This window comes from Streptopelia decaocto (genome assembly GCF_964273445.1).
Source record: "Streptopelia decaocto genome assembly, chromosome: 2".
NCBI lineage: Eukaryota > Metazoa > Chordata > Aves > Columbiformes > Columbidae > Streptopelia > Streptopelia decaocto.
Genome location: NC_138655.1, coordinates 155,037,565 through 155,054,027, shown reverse-complemented (window position 1 = coordinate 155,054,027; position 16,463 = coordinate 155,037,565). Strand labels below are relative to the sequence as shown.

Here is a 16,463-nt window from a genome sequence, read left to right as displayed (position 1 = left end):
AACTGCCTTTGTCAGCACTGATCTTGGAGCCCCCGGGGCTGCTGTTCGTGCCTGAGACCAAGCAGGGTGCTGCCTTTGTAGGGGGCAAAAAGAAATGCTCCTGCATCTCTCATGCTGTTTTGCCTTTGTCATGGACCGTTATGCAGCAAAAACTGCAACCAGCATGGATGGATGAGGAAGAGGGAAGGGAGGGTTGGGGGCGATCGCTTGTGTAGTCCTGTCTCCTTCCATCGCTCAGCTCGGCTCCCCACAAACAGACGGCAGCAGCCAGGCTCGGGGAGGGGGCACAGCCTCCTTCCCCCAGCCCCAGCGGGGAACAAGGCTCCCCATACCCATGGCGACCCGCATCCCACAGCCCTCTGTGTCCCACCACGTGCCTGAGTCGGATCTCTGGAGGGGGCCGCTTCCCCCACCGTGGTGTTTCTTGCTGGATGACCCAGAGGATATGAGTTTTTGGGCATTGAAGCAAGGGATTTCACTTCTTTGCATCCACTCCCTTCTCTGACAGCTGAGTGTCCTCCAGCCCCAACCCCCCGCATCGCCCCCCCCTTGCCCCTTCCCTTCGGCAGCCCTTCTCTCAGGTTTGGGGAGGCTCCGGCGCTGCTTTCCCTGCGAGGTGGAGAGATCGCTCCTTTAATCTCGTCCCTAACCCCGTGACCTTCCTTCCTTAAGGAGCTTTTCCCCTTCATGTCACTGCTTTTTAAAGCCTCCTTTACAAATAAAAGCAATTTCCTTTTGGAACTGTAACTATGACATGGGGAGATGCGCTCTTTTTTTTTTGGACAATGAAGGGGTAAGAATGGGGGGCCGGCTCCCTTTTGGAGTTCGTATTCGGCCGGTTCCGTGTGTTTAGATACTTTACATAAGACAGTAAACATCAGGCGAGTTAAAAGCTTTAATTAAAAAATGTGGTGAGCTGGACAGGGGAGGAAAAGGGAGGGAAAAAAAAAAAAAAGCCTTTCCATTTACACAGCGACTTAGCGAAGCAGCCCCAGACAGACAAGATAAATACATCCCAGGAATCCAAGAAACCTAGAGTACAAAGATAACGAATAAGGCGATATCTGCCTACGGAGGGCAACAGCTCAGCGCCTCGGTACCGTGCGCTCCCGCAGCCCACCCGACCCCGAGCCCCTCCGGAAGGGCTGGAACCGGCCCTCACCCCTTCTTCTCTCCTGTAAAAAATCCCTGCCAGGAAGGCAAGGGGAATCCCACCCTTTCCACTGTCTCCCCGCAACTGGGCTTTGAAGTTCCTGAGGGTTTTTGTTATTCTCCCCGGCCCTGCCTGCGGAACTGGCAGGTCCTCAGCGGCCGCTGTCTGGTCACTCTGGCGGTATTGGAGCGGTGCAACGGAGCGGAGCCGGGCTCTGATCGCTGGGCTGGCAAGGGGCTCTGCCCGGCCCCTGCCCCGGGAATAGCGCACGGGATGCCCCGCGGTCCGGCACGGCCCCGCCCGCCGAGCCGCCCCCACCGCCGGCCGCCAGGAGCCGCGGGCCCGTTGGGCGGGTGCGCTCCCCGCGGAGCCCGGCGGGAGGGGGTGGCCGGTGGGGGCGACCCCGGCCCTGCGCTGCTGCCGCCGTCCTCCGGCTTCGATGACTGGATGGGTAAATCGTAGTTTGCAATAATCCGAGGGACTGGCGGGAGCCGGTGGTGGAGGGACTGAGGAAAAGAGGAAGGAGAAGGGAAAAGGAAGAAGGCAGGAAGATGAGGGGAGAGGGAGAGAAGGGAAAGGGAAGGGAAAGGGAAGGGAAAGGGAAAGGGGAAAGGGAAAGCGGAAAGAGAAAGGAAAAGGAAAAGGGAAAGGAAAAGGGAAAGGGAAAGCGAAAGGGAAAGGGAAAGCGAAAGGGAAAGGGAAAGGGAAAGGGAAAGGGAAAGGGAAAGGAAAAGGAAAAGGGAAGGGGAAAGGAAAAGGAAAAGGAAAAGGAAAAGGAAAAGGAAAAGGAAAAGGAAAAGGAAAAGGAAAAGGAAAAGGAAAAGGAAAAGGAAAAGGAAAAGGAAAAGGAAAAGGAAAAGGAAAAGGAAAAGGAAAAGGAAAAGTGAAGGGGAAGGAAAGGAAAAGGAAAGGGAAAGGAAAGGGAAAAGAAAGGAAAGGAAAGGAAAGGAAAGGAAAGGAAAGGAAAGGAAAGGAAAGGAAAGGAAAGGAAAGGAAAGGAAAGGAAAGGAAAGGAAAGGAAAGGAAAGGAAAGGAAAGGAAAGGAAAGGAAAGGAAAGGAAAGGAAAGGAAAGGAAAGGAAAGGAAAGGAAAGGAAAGGAAAGGAAAGGAAGAAGAAGAAGAAAGAAAAAGTTGCTCATCCTGCCACTCCCGCCTCCGTTTCCCCGGAGGCGGCCCGCACGGAGCCCGTTCTGGGGCGTGGGATGGAGACCTCGCTCCCCCCCGGCCCCTCAGCCCAGCTTCTCCCCCCGCGACGGACTTTCGCTGTTCTCCGCCGCTTTCCAGGCCCGGCGGCCGCGGCGGGGCCCTGCGGGGCGCGGGGGATGTAGGACTCCCAACAGCGAGAGGGTGAAGATGGGCAGAGCCGCAAGCGCCAGGGCAGGACGGAGGTCGGGGCTGTTTGTTTTCACCGATAAACTTTTCCGCAGAGCAAAGAGAGGCGAGGACAAGCATCCTCCCTGTCCCCTCTGCATCCAGCCTGAATCCTGACTCAAGCGTACAGCATTTCTCTTTTCAGGGGAGCCCTCGCTGAGTATAGCGGGTTTTGTTTGTTGTTTGATTTTCGAGTGTGTTTTGGTATTTTTAAAAATCCTGGAAACACTGAGAAAATTGACTGTGTGCACCCGGAGTGCCCAGGCCATGTCTCCACCGTTGCGGGCAACCCCTCGGCCAGCCCAGTGCCTCGGGAAGGCGGGGGGGGGTGGGGGCGGCACCCAGGGAAATGTGCATCCTCATCGGGAGAAGTCAAACGGCCCCACAGCCCGGCCGAGCCCAACAGGCAGTACTGCCCTCCCCGCCTTTTCTGCAGGGGGACGTTGTCCTTGACCGTCCCCCACCCGGGCACCATCCCCACAACGGGGCCGACCGCAGCCCCCTTACCCGCGGCTTGAGGGAAAGCCTCGTACCGGCTCCACTGACCGGAGAGGCCGGGAAGGGGCAGAGAGCCCCGATCCTGCCAGGGAGGGTCAGGGATCGCCCCCCCTGCACCTCCTTCGGGACTTGCCCGACCCGCAGCCCCCGCGGTGCGGGGTGATCTCCCGGTCCGCAACAGCTGGAAAACAGCCTTCGAAAGACCATAAAAGTTGATGATCCGGTGGGGAGCTGGAGTGGAAATTACCCAGTTAATTAGAGCAGTGGCTTTATTTTAGCTGTGAGTAAATGCCGAGGTGTAAATCCAAGTGAGTTTAGGGGAATTAGCTGCCTATGCGGAAAGCGGAGGAGCAGCTCCCCGCATCCCACTCCAGCCCTTGCTAATGCTGAGGTCGGTGTAGAGTTGCTGAACTTTACCGTCACAACAGCTTCTGTTGTGTCTGTACGGATTAACTCCTCCGAGTCACGGGAGAAGCGGCGAAGCGTTCCTCAGTCGCGATATATGCGTATTTGCACGCTCGTTTAGGTGCCGTGTACCTGTATGTAGTGTTTGAGTGTAAAACCGTGGGTTGCGTCGTGTTGGGAAGATTAAATAAAAAAGGTTTCAGCTAAATATTTTTACACTTCTTTGAAGCTTTCCTGTTGCACAGCTCCAGGTGGGCGAGTGAACGGCGAGGCCGGCAGTGGCCCCGGCAGATCCTGCCCGGGAGCCGGGGGACGCGCTCCCTGCCCGGAACGGCAGCCGGAGCATCTCCTGGGTGAACAGGTGGACCGGGCGAGGCCGAACTGGGCACATCCCCACATAGCTGAAGGAGGCAGAAATTGGGGGCCGGTTTTCTCCCTCTTTGCAAAGCTTCTGTGGGTGCGAATGAAAGACACAGGCGGTTTCTCTCACAGCGTTGTGGGTTTTTTCTTCCTTTTTGTTTTGTTTTGTTTTGTTTAGAAGGGAGAACAAAGTATTCCCTTGCACAGGCCAAAAAACTTTGCCGCAGTTGCTTGGAGTTTTGCCTGGCTGCTGGGTTCGTAATGCGACGGTTCGATAGAACGAAGTCCAGGCACCCCGGGGAGGGAACCGGCCCTCAGTGCCATCCAGTGCCACCCAGTGTCCTGGTGAAGACCCACTGGCCCCGGGCGATCGGACCAGGGCTCCACCAGGGCTGCGGGCCCCGGGCCGCACTGCAGCGAGTACTGCCACCCCCGCCCGGGAAACCACTTTTTCTTTTTCTTTTCTTTTCTTTTCTTTTCTTTTCTTTTCTTTTCTTTTCTTTTCTTTTCTTTTCTTTTCTTTTCTTTTCTTTTCTTTTCTTTTCTTTTCTTTTCTCTTTTCTTTTCTTTTCTTTCCTTTTCTTTTCTTTCCTTTTCTTTTCTTTCCTTTTCTTTCCTTTTCTTTCCTTTTCTTTCCTTTTCTTTTCTTTCCTGTCCTTTCCTGTCCTTTCCTGTCCTTTTCCCTTTCCTTTCCTTTTCCCTTTCCTTTCCTTTCCTTTTCTTTTCCCTTTCCTTTCCTTTTCTTTCCTTTTCTTTCTTTCCTTTCCTTTTCCTTTCCTTTTCTTTCATTTTCTTTCCTTTTCTTTCTTTCCTTTCCTTTTCTTTTTCCTTTCCTTTCCTTTCCTTTCCTTTCCTTTCCTTTCCTTTCCTTTCCTTTCCTTTCCTTTCCTTTCCTTTCCTTTCCTTTCCTTTCCTTTCCTTTCCTTTCCTTTCCTTTCCTTTCCTTTCCTTTCCTTTCCTTTCCTTTCCTTTCCTTTCCTTTCCTTTCCTTCTTTTTCATTTTCCCTTTCCCTTTCATTTTCCTTTTTTCCACCCTTCCTCTCTGCACCTTCTCTTCCCTTTTTTCTTTTTCCTTTTTCTTTTTTCTTTTTCTTTTCAATTTTCTTTTTCCTTTTCCCTTTTTCTTTTTCCCATTTCTTTTTTCATTTTTCCTCTTTTTTTTTTTCTATTTATTTTTCCTTTCCCCTTTCCCCCTTTCCACACATTACTTTCAACACCTTTCTTTCCATTCTGCACCCTTTTTCTCCTCTCCTCTCTTCTCTCTTTTTCCTCCTTTCTTTTTCTCTTTGTTTCTCTTTCTCTTTCTCTTTCTCTTTCTCTCTCTCTTTCTCTCTCTCTCTTTCTCTTCTGCCAACCAACATCATACAATCGAGTTCTGGGCTGTCGTTTACCTTCTGGTCCTCCACCAAATTTGGGCGAAAGTCTGTGATGATTATTGTTATTTGTTCGTTTCCGATGCGGGCTGGACGGCTGCCCGCCGCCCCAGCGGAGGGGCAGATGTGTGCTCTGCCCTGCGGGAGGTAGGAGGGGCAGGAGCAGGACGGGGAGCGGGCAGGGACAGCGGGGGAACAGGGCCGGGGGAGGGCAGAGGCAGGGCCAGGGGCAGGGCGAGGCAGGGGCCGGCTCTCACACCCCACCCGCGCACCCTCCCTCCCGTGGGAGGCGGGGGGTGAATTTGCCCCCCGTCACTCCTTGCTGCGGACGGCAGCCGTGACAGCAAACCACTTTCCGAGTCAGGACACTGACATTCAGCTTAATCCGTCCAGTCCCAAGCATCCTCCGTGCCCTGTGCCGGCGCCCGCGGCCGCTCCGCAGGGACCCTCGGCCCGGGCCGGGCTCTGACCTCGCCACAAGCCAGTCACAAAATTTTTATGGTCCTGCAAGAAAGTGGAAGGCACGCTTTCCAAACTCGTCCTTTTACCTCCGTTGACGGGCAAGTCTTGCCCGCTTGAAGAGGAGGGGGTGCCGGAGTGCGAACAGGGCGGCCGCAAAGCGTCCTTGGTGTAGCCTGTCGGTGGGGAGGACTTGGGAAAATCTGGCGGGTTTTGATTTTGATTTTGGTTTTTGGCAGTGCAGTGAAAACCCGGCTGCTTTGGTGGAAATGCAGCCGTGATGGCTGAGCTCACCAGCCGGCCGGTTTCAGGGAGAGCCTAACCGGGGCTTGGCGAGGGTCACTGCTGGTTTTCCCCCTCCCAAATTGACACGGGACCTCATGGAAGACTGAGCCCGCAGATCGCCGGGCAGCGCCTGGCACACGGCCGGCAGCAGGGCCAGCCCCGGCGGAGGGGACGGAGAAGCAGCGACCTCTCCCCTCTCCCCCGTCCTCAGCCACCGGCTCCAAAGCGCTGGCAAAGCTGCCTGAAAAGGGCATCGCTCGGAAATAAAAGTCAATGCCGGGTGTAAGCGGGAGGGAAATGGAGACAGCCGCGGGGATGCGGCGGTGTGCCCAGGCTGTGTCCGGCCGCTGCCAGACCTCCTCCGGTGGCAAGGGCAGAGACTGGCTGAAAATGAGAGGAAATAGGCGAAAACCCGGTGAAATTTAGTGCATGCCCACGTTTTGCAGGCTATCATCTCCACACTGGAAGGACGGGGAGGTGCAGACCCTCCCTGGGATTCCGCCTCCTCTCTGGAAATTTAGGCTTCCCAGCGCCTAGGGGTTGGTTTTTTGTTTGTTTTGTGTTTTATTTTTGTGTTGTTTTTTTTTTTTTTTGTGGCTTTTTTCTTCCTGAAGTATGGGCGAAAGCTGTGAGGAGGATTCGCTCAGAAGAGCTGCACCAACGGCTCCGGCCCCTGCCCGCAGCCCGGCCCCTGCCCGCAGCCCGGCCCCGGCCGCGGAGCTGCCCGCAGGCGGGCGGGGTCGGCCGGCCGCTCCCTCCCTCCCCAACACCGGGCTCGTCATCCCGCTTTTAAACTTGTCAGTACCAAAAGTACCGAGGAAAAAGCACGGTGCGGGTGTCCGCACGGGCATGCTTGGGGTTGTGTCTACATACTCGCCTGTTTGCAAGAGGGAAAAAAAACCCATATTTTTAATGAGTAGCAGCGAAGAATGAGCTTCGTTGAAACTGTGAGGGGAGCGCAGGGAAAAGAAATCTGGATGGTGAGGGGAGAGGTGAGTTTTGGAAGCATAAAGGCTGTAAGGAGGGACCGAAGCAAAAAAGCAAACGAAGCCAAAGCCCTATTTTCAATAGACCTCTCCCGGTGACCCGGAGTGGTTCCCGAGGAGAAGTGCCCTCACGCCGCGATGCCGCTGGCGGGGCGCCCGCAGACCGGCGAGAAAACGTGCTGCCGGGGAATGTTTCTACAGAGATCGAACTCCCAGATAAAAATAACCTTGAAGGGGAAAAAAAATTAGATCATTCCGATTTCCTCGGCTAGGTATCAGATCACCCCTTCACCCCTCGCCTCCCCCCGCTGCCTCTGCATACCTGAGGTGCTGGATTATTGTCAGAGGACAGGCAGATGCAGTAATTGTTTTGTACAGCTTTGTTTATCTCCTACTTTGGAGTTCATCTTAGGAATTCTCCTTCTTGTCCTGTGTAGGGGTATAACTATCCCCGCGAAGGAGCGGGATAACGAATGGGAACGTTACCGTGGTACCGGCAGAGCGGGCAGGTAACGCGGCTTCAAGGAGGTTTGAAGTTTTTATCGGTAACTTAGGTCCGCCCGGGAGCGAAATATTTTAAGTGCAGCACCTTGAACACGTTTAATTATGGGGTAGTAGCAAAGCGAGAGCTTCCAAGTAATTAGAAAATACTTCTTGGGAGACAGGCTAATCGCTTTTCATGGGGCGCTTAAAGAAATTAACCTCTAGGTGCTTGTTTGAGCAAAACAACTTTGGATCAGCTAGAGCTGGTCTCTCTGATGGACCCGATCTTCCGAGAAATACAATGGAAAGAGGGAAATACTTTTAAATAAAATAAGTATGAATGATAAAAGGGAAAGAACAAGGAAAATAAAAGGAAAAAGAAGACGAGGCGATGAAGGGCTCGCTGTCCCTTTCCCCTCGAGGTGGGGAGCGGTCCGTGTCACCCGCAGGGAAGCCTCCTGCAAATAAAAATGTCACTTAGTGGGGAAAGCCGGGGGTCGGGTCGCCGAGGCCACGGGAGCTGAGCCGCCCCCGGCCCGGCTCTGCTGACCCTCCGCGTGGCCGCGGAGCCCCTCGCCGTGCGCCCCGTCGGGGCGGTGGCAGCCGGTGGGCCCTGGGGAGGCATAACGGGTCAGCTGGGGGGTAGGACCCAGCGCCCACATTTTCGTCCCCCTCCTGCGCCCGCCGCGGAGGATCCGTGCCCCTCACTAGGCTCAGCCCCTCACTCCCTCGGTCATCCAGTCGCACTTTACTCCCTAATTTTGTTCCGGGGTATTTCCCCCTAAAGACAAAAGACAAAATAATAGCCATAGTATTCCCATCCCAAAGAAGAAGCAGGGATTTTTTGGGGGTCCGCATAGTGATAGGCAGGCGTCTGGGGGAAGGACGGCTCCGCGCTGCCGTTTCGGGAGCAGGAGGGTGAGATCAAAGACTCCTGTCCGGCTGCGGGAAGAACGAGTCAATTACCGAATCGCGCGGCGGGGAGGGGACCCGCCGAACACAACCCCCCGGCTCCGGGCAGCCCGCAGGCACCGGGCCGGGCCCCATTCCGACCCCCCGGACCCCCTTTGTATCACCGCCGCTCGCTTAATATTATTTATGCATTTCTGCAAGGAATTGTGGGATGCCACCCCCTCCCCGGGTAAACAGCATGGCAATTAAAAACCCCAATAACCCAGTGTTTTGGGGGATAAGGGTGGGGGGACAGCGGTGTGCGACCCGCGGCGGGGCACCCCCACCAAAACTCCGCTCCCCCACGCACATCCCCGCGGCGGCCGGGCCCGGCTGGGGGGAGGGGCGTGGATGCTGTCACTTACCGGAGCTCCCCGCACCACGTGTGCGCATGCCCGCTTTATCATTGGCCCGAGGCACGTGTCGAAGTGCCCGGGCCGGCGACGTCACCGGCGGGGGCCCCGTTAAAACCTAAAGGACAACAATCCGGAGTGGAAGTGTCCGGGCGCGGCGGTGGCGGCGGCCGCCGGGGCGTAGCGCAGCGCAGGGCGGGACGCCCCCCCCCCTAGTCCCCCCCCCCCACCCGCGGCGGCCCCCGCATGTGCGGACGCGGGGCTGCGCGGGGCGGCGCGGGGCGAGGCGCTGCCGGCCGGAGCCCCGCGGGGCGCCCCTCACCGCCCTGCCCTCCGCGGGACACCGGCTGCTAAGAGCCCGCCTCCACCCCGCCCGGCACCGGCTTCTCGTTTTGCTTTACCCACCCCCCCCCCTCCACCACAAAAATTGATATTTTTATTATTATCATTAATTTTTTCTCCGCGGGGGCGGCGGATGAAGCTCGGCGGCGGCGGCGGTGGCCGGGGGAGAAGGCGGCAGCGCGCCGCGGGACCGAGCGGCTGAGCGGCGGCAGGAGGCGGCGAGCGGCGGCGGGAGGACCGGAGCCCTTGTGTTTTTATTTTTGGCAAAGTTGAAACTCGTGGAGGCTCGGCTGCTGGCTTTTGGGTCTCCCTGGTTTGGTTTCCTTGTTGGTTTTTTTTTTTTAATTACTATTCAATTTTTTTTTTTCAAACTCTGGATTTTGAATGCCGGGCGCGGCCAGGGGAAGCGAAAGCAAATAGACACCTGTGCGTGCGTGTATATATATATATATAAAAATATATATATTAAAAAAAAATAAAGAACAAGCGACTGCAACAGCAACAACAAAAAGCTCTAGGCAGCCGCCCGGCCGGCGGCGCGGCGGGCAGCGGAACCGTCGGCGGGGCCGGCCGCGCAGCATGGAGGAGGGCGGCCGGAGCCCCCGGGAGGAGGCGGCCGAGCCGCAGGAGTCCGGCGGCGACGCGGAGCCCGGCGGCGGCGGGCGGCGGGGACTGCTGCTTCCCCCCGGCGACCCCCCGCACCCCCACCCGCACCCGCACCGCATCACCAACTTCTTCATCGACAACATCCTGCGGCCCGAGTTCGGGCGGAGGAAGGAAGCGGGCGGCCCCGGCGGAGAACCCCGGCGGCCCGGCGCGGAGAGCCGCCGCAGCCCCGCCGCGGCGCCGGCCCCCGGGGCTCCGCTCCCCGGCGGCGGGGCGGGCTCGCCGGGCCGGGGGGAGGGCAGCCCCGCCGGGCTGGCCCTACACGGCGCCGCCAAGAAGGGGGGGGACCCCGCGGCGCTGGAGGCGGCCCTGAAAGCGCGGGGGTTGAGCGGCGGCGACCTGTCGGTGAGCTCGGACTCGGATAGCTCCCAGGCCAGCTCCAACGCCGGGAACCAGCCCATGCTCTGGCCCGCCTGGGTTTACTGCACGCGGTACTCGGACCGGCCCTCCTCAGGTAAGAGGCGGCCCGCGGGGCCGGCCCACTCCCCGCCGCCGCATCCCTCTCCTCGGGTTCCCCGGTTCTCCTCCGCCCGCCTGCGGGGCCGGGAGGGCGGCAGGGAAAAGGCCCCGCTCCCCGCTTCCCGCTCTTTCTTCTTCTTTTCCTTTGCGGGGCGGGGAGGTGTCTTAAAAACGCACGAAAATGTGGGGAGAGGAAGGGCTGGCTGGGTATGCGCGGAGCCGGAGAGTGCTGGGGGTCTCCTCCTTCACGCTGCCGCGGAGGAGCTGGGGCCACTCTGGCTCGGGGCATTTCCAACCAACTGCCGGGTTTTATCAAAAAGGGAGGAAAAAAAATCTGGCTTTGGGCTCCCCGCTCATCCTCCCGGCGAGGTGCCCTTCTCCCTGCCAGCAAAATAACTCCGCGTTGTGTTTTTGGGAGAGGAGGGTGGATTCACACAGGCCTCGCCTTGCTTTGGTTATTTTTTCTGTTTAGCCAAAAAGAATTGGCGACCATTTATTTCTTTAACAGAGGCCTCGGAGCGGTCGCCGTTTTGTTTCTTTCTTTTAATTTCTCTCCGTGTGCTGCAAGTCAGTTCTGGAGGGGCCGGGGGACATTTCCGAGAGGCAGGGAACTTCCTTGGCAGGGTCCATCTCCTGGCAAGGGCTTGTGCAGAACCTCTTGAAATTATCGATAAAAACACTGGGAAAATTTAAAAATAAAAAGCCCAGGGGTAAAATGTCCTTTTACTACCACAGGGAGAGAAGGGATGGCCCCGACAGATTGGTAAAACCTTCCCTAAAAAGAAGTAGAAATCATCGGGGGAAGGCATGGGAAGAAGCACGAAGGAGATCTGTTCCCATTTAAAAAAAAAAAAAAAAAAAAAAAAAAAAGAGGGGAAAAAAAAGGGGGGGGTTTTCCTTTTACAAAAGCAGCGAGCTATGATTTTTCACCCCGGAGAGCCGGCCAGCAGAAGGAGGGATTGTAGGACGAGTTGAAAATTAGTTCGTAATGTCTGAAAACAAACTCTTACTCAGAGGTAATATTCAGGGCTGAATTGGAATTTACTCCATTGTTCTCCAGTGCTCTCCTTTGTTAATATTTAATTAACATACATCCTCACAATGGCTCGGCCCGGGCAGAAAAGGCTCCTTATGCTGCCGAGAATAATATTCCCGAGAATAATCCCAGCGATTCGGATCGGGCCGTGCAGTGCCATATGGGCACTGCAGCAAAGCGGCGGATTTCTTCTCGTAATGTAAACAGGGAGGAGGCTGATTTCCATCTATTTTTTAATCGCGACTTGCCAAAAAATTAAAAAAAAAAAAAAGTGAAGAGGTTTGCTATTAAAAAAAAAATTAAAAAAAAATGAAAGAAGAGGTGTCCCTAAAATAATAAATATTCTGCTCAAGGATTAAAATTTAGCTCCGTGCCGCTGCCTCTGGTGCAGGCTGTACTTGCCGGGCACCCCCGAGATTAAAAGGGTCGGTAAACGTGTTTGTGGCCGGGGTGGAAGGGGCTGCGGAGGGAGCGGCGGAAGAAGCGCGGTCGACGGGGGCTGAGGAGGCATTCGGGGGAGCTGCGGCTCCCGTTCCGCCTCCTTCCGAGCATCCCCTGGCAGCGGAAGCACAAAGCGGGATTTATTTTTCTTCGGGGGGGTGGTGTGGGGCGGGTGTCCGTGGGGCGCGGGGGGAGCGTGGGTGCCCCCAGGCGGGACCGCGCCCGCGGAACCGCCCGCAGCGGAGCGCGGCGGTGTCGGTGCTTCTCCTCTCTCCCGGTCGTAGGTCCCCGCTCCCGCAAACCAAAGAAGAAGAACCCCAACAAGGAGGACAAGCGGCCCCGCACCGCCTTCACCGCCGAGCAGCTGCAGAGACTCAAGGCCGAGTTCCAGACGAACCGGTACCTGACGGAGCAACGGCGGCAAAGCCTGGCCCAAGAGCTCGGGCTTAACGAGTCCCAGATTAAAATTTGGTTCCAGAATAAACGAGCCAAGATCAAGAAGGCGACAGGCAGCAAGAACTCCCTGGCAGTGCACCTCATGGCCCAGGGGCTCTACAACCACTCCACCACGGCGAAAGACGGCAAGTCGGACAGTGAATAGCCAAGGGAGGGGGGGAACGAGGGAGGGGGGAGACAGGGGAGGGGGGGCCGTTTGCAGTCAAAGTTTATATAATGCAATAATTTAATTAAAAAATAAAAAAGAAACATAAGGGCCAGTGTATAAAGATTATACCAGCATTAATAGTGAAAATATTGTGTATTAGATATAATTCTGCAATATTCTATGTATATATAATTTACAGGTAAGGTGGTGTAAAAATCCAAGATATCTGATTATAAAATATTTTTTTGTTTTGTTTTGGTTTTTTATTTGGTTGGTTGGTTTTGGTTTGGGGGGGTTGGGATGGTTGTGTTTTTTTGTTTGGGTTTTTGTTTTGGCTTTGATTTTGTTTTTATTTTTTTTTCAGTTGTATGGAGATTTTAGATGCTATCTTTATGATTTTTTTTAATGCTTAAGTTACATTTTTATAGACTTAAGCGCTGTTTTAATGGACATCGGACGCTGTTTTTTGAAATTCAAAAAAAAAAAAATTAAAAACAACTTTTGCTGAAGTCCAAAGATTTTTATTGCTGCATTTCACACGACTGTGAACCGAATAAATAGTTCTCCTATTTGTTCTATGAGTTTTACCTTTTTCCCCCACCCCTCCCATTTTATTTTATTTATTTTTCTTTCTTTTTATTTTTTCCTTTTTTAAAATTTTTTTTAAATTTTTTTTTAGTGGGGGTTGTGTGTGTCTGGGCCTGGTTTTGGGGATAGACGTGGAGAATTTAATTTAAAAAGGAAAAAAAAATATAGAGAAGTAAGGATAGGGAAAGAAATCTCAAAGCACCGTCTTGCAACATGCCGAGGATCTTTTCCTGAGCCTCTGGTCCCTCTTCACCCCCAGCGAGACCCACGGGCGTGCGTGGATGCGGGATGCAGCTGTGGATGCGGGATGCAGGGGTGGGGTTAGCATCTCCCTCCCCCTCCAACTTGTTGGGAAAACTTTGGGAACCCCTCCAAAAAAGTGGGAGACGCTCCGGGATGCGGCTTCAGCCCGTGGTCGCCCCCCGTGGAGGGGGAGCGGACCGGGGGGCCGGTACCGACCCGCTGCCGCCCTCCCAACCCCGCGGGGGGCGGCTACGGGCTGGGGTCCGGCTCTGCTCCGGCATCTCCTACCCGAAGCAATCTGGAGAGTTTTACCCCCACCCCCCAAGCATAAGGTTTTTATTTTCCCCTTCCCCTCCGTGGTCATCCCCATCCCACGGCACGGTCCTCGCTAGCGCGACTCTTCGTGGCACCGTGAGGGTGGGTGTTTCTCCCCACGCCTCCCCTCCCCACACAGATACCTCCTGTAATCAGAGTTTTTTGGGGGGTTTCGAGGCCTTGGGCTGCGTTTAACACGTTTTTCCCCGACCGTGGTGTTCCTCCTCCCCACGGCACGGGGTGGGGGTGGGGGGGGCTGTGTCCTGCGTGGGCCTGGGTGTGCGTGGGCGGCTGCTCAGGAACGGACTCTCCTGCGACGCTGTTTGTAGGGGGGGAAACTTCGCGCTTTGCCTTAAAACCTCTTTATTTTGCAGCTATAATAGACACACATTGTACATAGCAGTATAAACTTAAAAAAAAAAAAAAAAAAGGAAAATATCGAACTATAAAATAAATACGGTAATTTAAAATTCTGTGAATAATCATCAGCTGCTTAGGAGCCAGGATGAAATGACATTGCCTTTTAGCAACAAAGTAAAGGATTTTTTTTTCTTCTTCTCTCCAGTTTATAAAACATGTGCATTTTACAATTGCAGTATCAAATATTTATAATCGGATGAAATATGAATGTTTCTCTCTACAACTGTGCTCTCAAAATTGTGAACGTTCTCGCTGCATTTTGTGTGTTTCAGTTCTCGAGGACTGCATTTAATAATAATAATAAAAACCAAAACAACAACAACCTACTTTATTACGAAATATAAACGGTGTCACTCAGACGTTGGAATGGAGCAGTGCTATCAGGGTCTATATATCCCTATATGTTTATAAAGTCTTTAGGTTGCACTTTTGAGCATTCGAGCTCGAGTTACAAGTATTTCGTAGTTTCAGCTATTTACAGGGGGGTAAATTCCGTGGCGATTTAGGAGAGAGGTGATTTTGCAGCCAGGCGTCTCATCGGCCTTTTGACTTGATGAAGAAACTTCGGAGGATTCATTTCTAGAAGGAGGAGAGGGCAACGGGCAGCCGCAACTGAGCTCTAAGGCACCCTTCGTGTTAAAAAGCACCTGAAAACGGAAAAGAAAACCTCTTTAACCTCACGTACTGTCAACAGGTTTCACCTTCTCAAGACTTTAAACAGCCGGTGGTGTGATGCTCTGGCAGGCTGCGTTTGGAAACCCTCTGCTAGAGAAACACGTAAACCTGGAGCTCAGGAGGAGAGGTGATGGGAATATTGCCGGTGACACCCAACGAAACCACGCACGCTGTAAATTACATGGGGAGACGACAGTACCACGATTTTTAGGACGGGCTGGACAAAAATAAAGCGATCACCCGCCTTGCTGCAATAAAGGGCACAAGATCTCCAAAACAGTTCAGCAGGCAGAAGGAGAGGGAGCAAGGGGCAGAGCCTCACCCTCGGGGCCGGCTCCTGCTCACAGATAGAACCAAGGAGGAGGGTCTTAAAATTTGATTTTCTATTTTTAAAGCTGCTGCTTTGGGATATATTCTGTAAGGGCTCAAATCCTCCAGGAGCAGCGATGCCGCTGGGCCGGAGCACCCGGGGGTTCAGTTCCCCGGCGGTGGGGGAGGCTCCCGGGCTCATCTCCCAAACCACGCTTTGTTTTTCCAGCCCTTCTGGTTTAGGTGCCTTTAAGGAGAATTTTTGGTGGTGGGTTTTTTTGTTTGGTTGGTTGGTTGATTGGTTTTGTTTGGGTTTTTTTGGGTCACTAATGGAGGCAGGTGATTAATAATCCAGAGTGAGAAAATCAGTGACGGTGGGCACTAAAGAGGTGTTTTAAATCTGGATTGAAAAATAGCTCCGGTTGTTCGATGGGACAAAAGGGTATTGTGGGTGTATTAAACACCAGAAGATAAGTCCCACGGAGATTTTATTTTTTGAAGAAGTCACTAAACCTGCACCGAGGGGAATTTTGGCCCCGCTTAAGTGTGAAGTGGGGCAAAGTTTCCACCTGTCCTTGCCCAGCCTGCAAGAAGCGCTGGGAACAGAAAACAGCTGTGTGACACTAGCAGGAAAATGTATTTTGGTTTAGGTTAAAAAAATAGTAAGGTAACTTCTCTAAGATAGTTCAGTCTCTGGAGCAAGGATAGAATATCTCGCTGCTCCCTGGATTTTATCCAGACCAGAATACAAAATATTTGCCATTGCTAAGCGATGCCTTCAGCTGGGAGCCCCGAATGGCTCGCATGGGCTGCACTCCTCACCTGCCTCTGATTTTTTTGGGGGGGGTAAAGCTTTCATGGGAAGAGGCACAGGTTCGGAAACCCCTGCTCTGCTGCTCCTTTCGCCATCTCCGGAGCTGCCGCTGGTTCCCCGCACCGCCCAGCCAGCGCTCCCACGCCCGGGCAGCGGCTCCCCGCTGGCTCCGAGAAGGACAGCACAACTAAATTAGCCCTCGTTAATTTAAAATTTCAAATTAATTTAACAGAAAGTGCTGTCGCACAAGAGCCTCTTGCAATTTTAGGGAAGTAACATCGCTTTGCTGGAGGAGTCTTTTTTTTTTTTAAAAAAAAAGACAAAATCACGACCCCAAACCACAAAGGACCCGAAGCCAAGTCAAAGCCTCCCTCCCAAAACCCGTCTGCGTCGGGGCAGGGGCAGAGACAGAGACAGGGTTGCCCTGGAGTCACCCACCGCCTGGCAGCGTTTTCTGGCTGTCAGGCAGCTCTTTGCTAGCCGGGCAGGCTCCTTCCCCTCCAGTCAAAGCAGCGGAGTCCCATAAAAAATACAATAAAATAAAAATAACCAACCCAGGGAAGTATTTCAGGGCCGAGTAAAAATACATCTGCACAATACTCGACACCAACCAGCCCCTCCGTGTAATTAACTAAGCGTATTTTTTTTCCGTAAGTCTGTTCAAGAAGCATCTGAGCACTGAGGTTTAGTGAAGGTGTTCCTCCGCTGCGCTGGCTGTTAATGAAGTATATCGCACAGGCTATACAGAAATCCATACCCGGGCACTATATATGCAAATGACCCCGCCATTTATTGTGAAATGCATATCGGAGTTAGAGGGGGAAACTATTTAGCTGCTCGGGTTTGTGGGAAAAAAAAAAAAAAAAAAAAAAAG

At 53.8% G+C, this 16,463-nt stretch overlaps 1 protein-coding gene across 1 annotated transcript; it reads left to right on the top strand.

Moving 5' to 3' along the window:
* Positions 1-9,598: 9,598 nt before the first annotated feature.
* EN2 (engrailed homeobox 2) lies at positions 9,599-12,222 on the top strand (the record flags this gene model as incomplete). Its single annotated transcript, XM_082045802.1, has 2 exons — positions 9,599-10,139; positions 11,906-12,222. 2 exons carry the CDS (start codon positions 9,599-9,601, stop codon positions 12,220-12,222), a joined length of 858 nt encoding a protein of 285 aa, XP_081901928.1.
* Positions 12,223-16,463: the final 4,241 nt, after the last annotated feature.